This window comes from Corylus avellana, chromosome 2, assembly GCF_965113065.1.
Source record: "Corylus avellana chromosome 2, dhCorAvel1.hap1.2, whole genome shotgun sequence".
Classification (NCBI taxonomy): domain Eukaryota; kingdom Viridiplantae; phylum Streptophyta; class Magnoliopsida; order Fagales; family Betulaceae; genus Corylus; species Corylus avellana.
This window is the reverse complement of record NC_142491.1, coordinates 37,059,136-37,066,338: the sequence shown is the minus strand read 5'-3', so window position 1 is coordinate 37,066,338 and position 7,203 is coordinate 37,059,136. Positions and strand designations below refer to the sequence as shown.

At 37.9% G+C, this 7,203-nt stretch overlaps 1 protein-coding gene across 1 annotated transcript; it reads left to right on the top strand.

The window, feature by feature from the left end:
- Positions 1-1,861: 1,861 nt before the first annotated feature.
- Positions 1,862-2,242, top strand: LOC148587714 (uncharacterized). The gene has a single exon (XM_088512777.1). The coding sequence runs from the start codon at positions 1,862-1,864 to the stop codon at positions 2,240-2,242; it is 381 nt and encodes a 126-aa protein (XP_088368903.1).
- Positions 2,243-7,203: the final 4,961 nt, after the last annotated feature.

Sequence of the window (7,203 nt, the reverse complement as noted above, 5' to 3'; positions counted from 1 at the left end):
AATGTTTTGGTAGCCTAGGAGACTCTCCATACAATGCACACGAGGCTAAAAGAGTAGAAGAGTTATATGGCGGTAAAGTCGGACATGAGCAAAGCCTACAACTCATTATAATGTGTGTTACAACGGTCGAATATGTGGTGATGGTGAATGGGAAGCCAAGTGGGAAAATTATTCCGGAGAGGGTTATACGACAAGGAGATCCCATTTCCTCATATCTGTTCCTTTTATGTGCAGAATCTTTGAGTTCAATGATAAATAATGCTAATGGGGTGGGGGCTTTGACAGGGTATCTACTTCTATGAGGGGCCCCCCAAATAAGCCACATGTTCTTTGCGGATGACAATATGTTATTTTGCAAGGCTAGCGTCACACAATGGGAAAGGTTGCATAATATTTTGCAACTTTATGAAAAAGCGTAGGGCCAATGACTCTACAATAATAAGATCTCCCCGTGTTTTTTTAGCAAAAATATGATAGTGGTGGATAAGGAAGCAATTTTGGCAATTGTAGGAGTACCAGCTAACCAACGTTATGACACTTATTTGGGCCGTCCAGCTTTGGTGGGAAAATCACTCACAACAGCTTTCTAGGGCATTTTAGACCAGGTGTGGAAAAGACTGCAAGATTGGAAGCTGAAATTTTTATCCCAAGCTCGTAAGGAAATTCTACTAAAGGCGGTAATTCAAGCAATTTCGCCTTACTGTATGGGTATTTTTCTATTGCCAAAAGGCCTTTGTTCGGATATCAATTCTAAAATGCAAAAATTTTGGTGGGGTCACCAAGAAAATGAGACCCGAATTAATTGGATGAGTTGGGGGAAGATGAGTATGGCCAAAGCTTGGGTGGAATGGGCTTTCGGTATCTCAATCTTTTTAATAGGGCCCTATTATCAAAACAAAGCTGGAGACTATGGAAGGAACCAGAGAGCTTAGTTGCGAAGGTCAAGAAAGCGAAGTATTATCTGGATGGGTCTATTCTAGATGCTAAGATGGGTGCAAGGCCGTCCTTTGCATGGAGGAGTATACATAGCTCTTGTGATGTGTTAAATGAGGGTCTATTTTGGCGTATTGGGAATGGAGCTACTGTTCGAATATGGAAGGATAGGTGGATTTCTAACCCATCAACGTTCCGAATAATCTCTCCAATGAATGCCCTCAGTTCATATGCCACTATGAAGGAATTAATTGATGCATATTGGAAGGTGTGGAATGTCCCATTATTGGAGCGAATATTTTCCAAGGAGGAGGTCCAGTTGATCCAATCCATTCCTATTAGCCGAACAAACCAGCCTGACACCTTGATTTGGAGAGGTATTGCAAACAGAATTTTTTTCATCACAAGTGCTTACCATATGCAATAGGAAAATGATGTAACGGGTTCAGCTGCGAGCCTAGTAGAGGGGCCAATGAAGTTTGGAAAAAGCTGTGGGGCTTGGCGTGTCCGAACGTCGAATTTTTTTTTTCTATGGTGAGCTTGTCATGACATCCTCCCTTCTCGGGAAAATCTCCTCAAACGGAAGGTAATTCAGGATCCCGAGTGCCCAATCTGTGGCTTCATGGTGGAAACGAGTTTTCACATTTTATAGCAATGTCCGGCAGGTTCGGATGTTTGGGGTATGGACCCTGTAAAATTCTAGAAGAGTTGTTTTGTTAATCCCAGTTTTCTAGAGGTCGTTGAATGGATATTTCAAAAGTGTACCCAAGATGAGATGAGCTAATTTACAGGGCTAGCCAGAAGGATCTGGCTGAGACGTAATGATATATTACATGGTGGACTGTTCTCTCATCCGACCACCATTTTTAACCAAGCAAAATGGGCTTTGGAAGATTTCAAGGCTGCTTAGGATGAGAGGCCCACGAATATGCACAACAACGTCGTTGAGGGTCCAAACAAATGGGAAGCTCCAAGTCCGGGATGGGTTAAAGCTAACTGGGATGCTGCTTTGAACTGTAAAGAGGGGCGAATGGGAGGTGGGGTGGTGATACGGGACTGCTGTGGACAAGTGGTAGTGGCGAGATGTTTCTCTTGTGGGGGGAACCCCTCACCGATAGCAGCTAAATCAATGGCGGCATTGGTGGCTATAGACTTATGCCGGGACATGGGGATCACTCATGTGCATCTGGAAGGGGATGCTAAAAATCTTGTAGATGCTGTTAATTGCGAAGAGGCTAATTGGAGTCGACTGGGTCATGTTGTGGAAAATATCAAGATTGAACTCCAAATGTTCACCACTGGAAAATGAGCTTTGTCAAGAGAGGAGGGAACCGGGCTACACACTCTCTTTCTAAATTTGTTGCCAAAAATGGAGTGGATATTGTATGGAGTGAATCTCCAAATTGTATTTCCAAGACTATTTTGTTAGAGCAATTTGCTCTAGCACAGTGATTCTAATAAGATTTCAAATTTTTCCTAAGAAAAAAAAAAAAAAAAAAGTCACAAAATTTTTAAAAATGACATTTACTCACACATGCCCCTTATTTTTTGGTTAATTATCTTTTTAGTACCTAAGTTTGCACATTTTTATTTTTTTCCACTTGGGGTTTAAATCTTATCACAAATGGCACCTGACTTACGGGAAAAGATCAACTTAGTACTTTCGTTAGGTTCTGTTAGCACAAACTAAGGAAATGCCACGTGTCCTAAAAAAATTAAAATAATAATAATAAATAATAAAAACACCCTTAAGAAAAAAAAAAGAATTATGGGGTAAATTTTCATTTTTTAAGAGTTTAGTTTTCTAATTATTTTTATTTTGATTTTTTACGACACGTGGCATTTTTATGTGATGACATGTGTGAGGGAGTGTAATGGAACATAACCTTTTTTTTTTTTTGACATGTCCACATAGAGGGAGGAGGGGAACAGGATCCTCTGCAGTCCATTTTGGACGGGAGAATATCCAGTTAATGGTCAGGATCTCTTTAAAGAGATCCTGAGGCCATAAGTAAGACATCTGTCCAATTAATAAAAATAATAATAAAATATTATATATTTTTTTTAAAAATAATTATAAAACAAAATTATAAAAAATTAAGGGATAGCTAGCCACCCATTGAGGGTGGCCGGACCACCCCAGTTGGGGCTGGGGGTGGCTTAGACCACCCTATGGCCCTTGGGGGTGGCCGGACCACCCCCAAAGGCCAGATCTAAAAAAAAAAAAAGAAAATTTTTCTGGCCCGGCCACCCCCAAGGGCCCTGGGGTGGCTTGGGTCACTCCAGACCGGCCGGCCTGGGGTGGCCGAAGCCACCCCGAACCACCCCCAAGGGCTTGATCTTACAAAAAAAAAAAAAAAAAAAAAATTGTTTGGCCCTTGGGGCTGGCCGGACCACCCCCAAGAGCCAAACGATATATATATAGTTTGGGTTTAGGGGGTGGCCGGACCACCCCCAAGTGCCATGGGGTGGTCCGGCCACCCCCTATGGCCAAGATGGAGTGGCCAGCTTCTCATTTTTTTTTTTTATTATTTTTTTAATTTGAAATATATATATATATATATATTTTTTGTAGTGAACAAGTGTCCTATTTGTGGCTGTAGGATTTCTAAGAAAAAATTTCAGCCATGAACTGGATATTCTCTAGTCCATTATGGACTGGAGAAGATCCTATTCCGAGGGGGAGGAGGGGGATTCGAACTAGTAAACTCTAGCTTCATTAGGCGTGGTCCCAGCGGATTAAGCTACCTCTTAGGGACGTAATGGAACCTAACTAAGGTATTAAGTTGGTCTTATTCCATAAGTCATGTACCATTTATGATAGGATTTGAACCCTAAGTGAAAAAAAAAAAAAAAATGTGCAAATTTAAGTATAATTAACCATTTTTTTTAGTTGAACTATCCAAAAGACCCCCTTGTTTTAAATAAATAAATAAGGCCCCGGCCCCGGCCCCTTCAAATAATTTGTTAGACAATCATAAAATTATGTTAAGAACTAGAACACAATAATGTAATAATTTGTAGAACTTAAAATACCTACGGAAGTAAACCCTATAATATAATTAATATGTATATATTATTATGTGTTGCAAACAACACTTGATAGTAGCTGGATTTTACTCCTCTTTCTCATCTCTTTAGGTGGCTAACTGGCTATCATTTTCTTTTTCCTTTTTTTTTTTTTTTTTTTCGTTGTTTCCTGCAAATAAACGTTCTTTGAAAATTATTGGGAAGGTGGAGCAAATCTCAGTAGGAGGGTATAAAAGAAATGAAAAAAAAAAAAAAAAAAAAAAAAAATGAAGACAAACAAATAAAGCACTTTTTTTTAGGGGTCCATGGCCTTTGCCTTTTTTATTTTCTGTTTTAGCCTTGGCACATTACGTTCTTTTTTTTTGGGTCGAGGCTTTTCGTTTTGTTGGGCTGGAGCCGGAGGTTATATAGAGTTCCAATACACACCTATCATAGACCTTATTATTTTTCATGGTAATGAGGCCCATCAACCAACCCAAATGTAGTTGGAGTTTTTATTTTTATTTTTTTATTTATTTTTATTTTTTTATTCATCTCATAAATACAGAGCATGTTGCTCTAGCCAAATAATATTATAGATACAATTCTGAATTTCTTTTATTCGAATTTGATTTATGATTTGTTTAACTGCCGCTTTAACTAATTATGCCCTTAAGATAAAATACATTGCAAATTCGAGGGGCTTAAAAGTGTATTTGAAGGAAAAAAATATCCGTTTGGTAAATGAGATTGAAAGCACTTTTAAGGGTTCAAAAAGCCCAAAAATGACAAAAACCCATTTTTGGCAAAAACTTAAAAATGAAGCTTTTGCCAAAAAGGTTTTTTTGACTTAAAACTTAAAAGCTCTATTTTTTAAACGCAATTCCAAACAGACTCTTTCCTCAAGTGGGTTGTGGACCTGTGGTGAACAGGAGGGTGGATCAAACCAAACCTTTAAATTTGGATCAACCCTTAAAAAAATGAAGAGGGTTTATAGGAGAAGTAGAGAAAATTGGGCCCCAAATGGAGGCCCGACTCAAACATGAATCTCCTCAAATATTATTGAAAATATATGGTAGATGTATTATTATATTAATATTGTCAAGCAAACGTGCTACCGTTACTTGTTGATAATATCCTTTCAAAAAAAAAAAAAAAAACAATGGTTGATAATATGCCTTGAGACAATGTGGTCCAAGAATGTCCCACGTTAGCAAGGGACCTGACCCATAATTGCCAACTGGCCCATCACACGCACCTTTTTTTGTTTTGTTTTGTTTCAGGTATCACACTCAAACCCTTCTGCCTTTTTTCTATTACAAAGGATTAGTAAGAGGATCCAATTTTTCATGGGCAATAGCAATTTTAGCATTTTGTTACGAGATAATTAATATAAAGTTCATCCGCCAAAGCAAGTTTTAGATTGTCGACTCACTCGCTCGGACACACGTAAATTCTATTAAAACTCTCTGATTAGCAACTTAGACAACAAATTGCTAAAAATCGAAATCGGTGTCGGTTGATTGACATTGGTTGATATAATACTAGGCTCCTATTTTTGTACTCTTTTATAGAGCTCAATTGATGAGTGCCTACTTTTGATGCCATGCCAACTTTGGCTGGACCCCTCTATCCATCATACTACATGCCATCCAGCTAATAGTCCCCACCACATGTCCAGCCCCTTTGCTCCCATCCTCATTTTATGTCTTTCTTTCTTGTTTTTTCAAAAATGCTTCTCCCAATTTAAATGTGCCCAACAACTCACACTTGCTGGATTGCTGCCACATCGTCAATGAATCCAACGGTGCACAATAAATCTTGATCTTAAAATTCCCAATAACTTCATTAATTTTTTTTTTTTCCCCCCCTCTTTTTTGTTGTAAAAAGGTGTATGCCACTTTCCTGCACATGGAATTATGGAAAAAGGCAAAAACTTTGGTACACCACATTCGTGAAAAGCACAGTGGAAGAGAGAGCGCACAAAGCCACAAAGTCCTCTAAGTAACTTGATTGATGGGGCACCCCTCACAAATATCGAGTATAATAATAATAATACTAGTAGTATTTTCAAAGGAAAAAAAGTAAAATCTGCATTAGTCAATGATATAATCCTATAGAATCCTATGTGTCAGAAAGAAGGACCTTCCAGATCCTTCGTGGACCGCCTAGAACGTGATAGGTGGAATTTCAGTGTATTTTATTATTCAATTTAACAAAAATTTATGGGGGTTGACAAACAGTAAGGGTACACTGTTCTTTGATGTATATATCATAGAAAGCTTCTTTTTTTTTTTTTTTTTTTTTTTGACATTCCAAAATGTGAATAATCTCGTACAACATATTGTTTAATCTTAAACATTCGAAAACGAAGAGCATCTCTTAAGTCTTAACAATGACATCTTTTTTTTGTGTCGCGGCTCATGGGGTCTACAATTGAAAATTCTCCAAGATTGGTTCAATCTTGGAGAATTTTCAAGAAGAAGGTTCAAATTCTGATAGAAATCTTTGAACATTTCTTTTTATACTTATTTATCATACACTATTACTTTGGACCATGTTCATCGACTCCTCCGCCAATTACATGGCAACTAATCTGGTTATGCATGAACGAATAAAACATATATAACTCGACTACCACTTCATTTGGGATAAAGCTGCTTATGATGCTACTTTTTATACTTATTTATCATACAATATTACTTTGGATTATGTCCATCGACTCCTCCGCCAATTACATGGCAACTAATCTGGTTATGCATGAATGAATAAAACACATAAAACTCGACTACCACTTCATTTGGGATAAAGCTGCTCATGATGCTACTTTTTATACTTTTTTATCATACAATATTACTTCGGACTATGTCCATCGACTCCTCCGCCAATTACATGGCAACTAATCCGGTTATGTATGAACGAACGAACGAAACACATAGAACGAAACTACCACTTCTTTTGGGATAAAGTTGCTCACGACCACCTTCGATCCAATTTCATTAACTCACTTTGCCATGTGACAAGTTAATGCCTCTCCCACATTATAAGTCACTTTAAAAAAAAAAAAAAAACATCATACCAACCGACCAATGTATATGGGTATGTGAAAAATAACATTATTTCCGGCCAATATTTCTAATCAGCCAAGCCCATTAAATGCTGAGCAAAGACTTCTCTACCTATACCTGAATCTACAAAATGTAGTGTGTGATCAGTGGTCCTACAATTATTGACCAAAAAATCAGACCAAAAACCCAAACC

What these genes read in the sequence shown, in the direction of transcription:
- LOC148587714 (XM_088512777.1), top strand. Translation starts at nt 1,862, where the DNA reads ATGCACAACAACGTCGTTGAGGGTCCAAACAAATGGGAAGCTCCAAGT.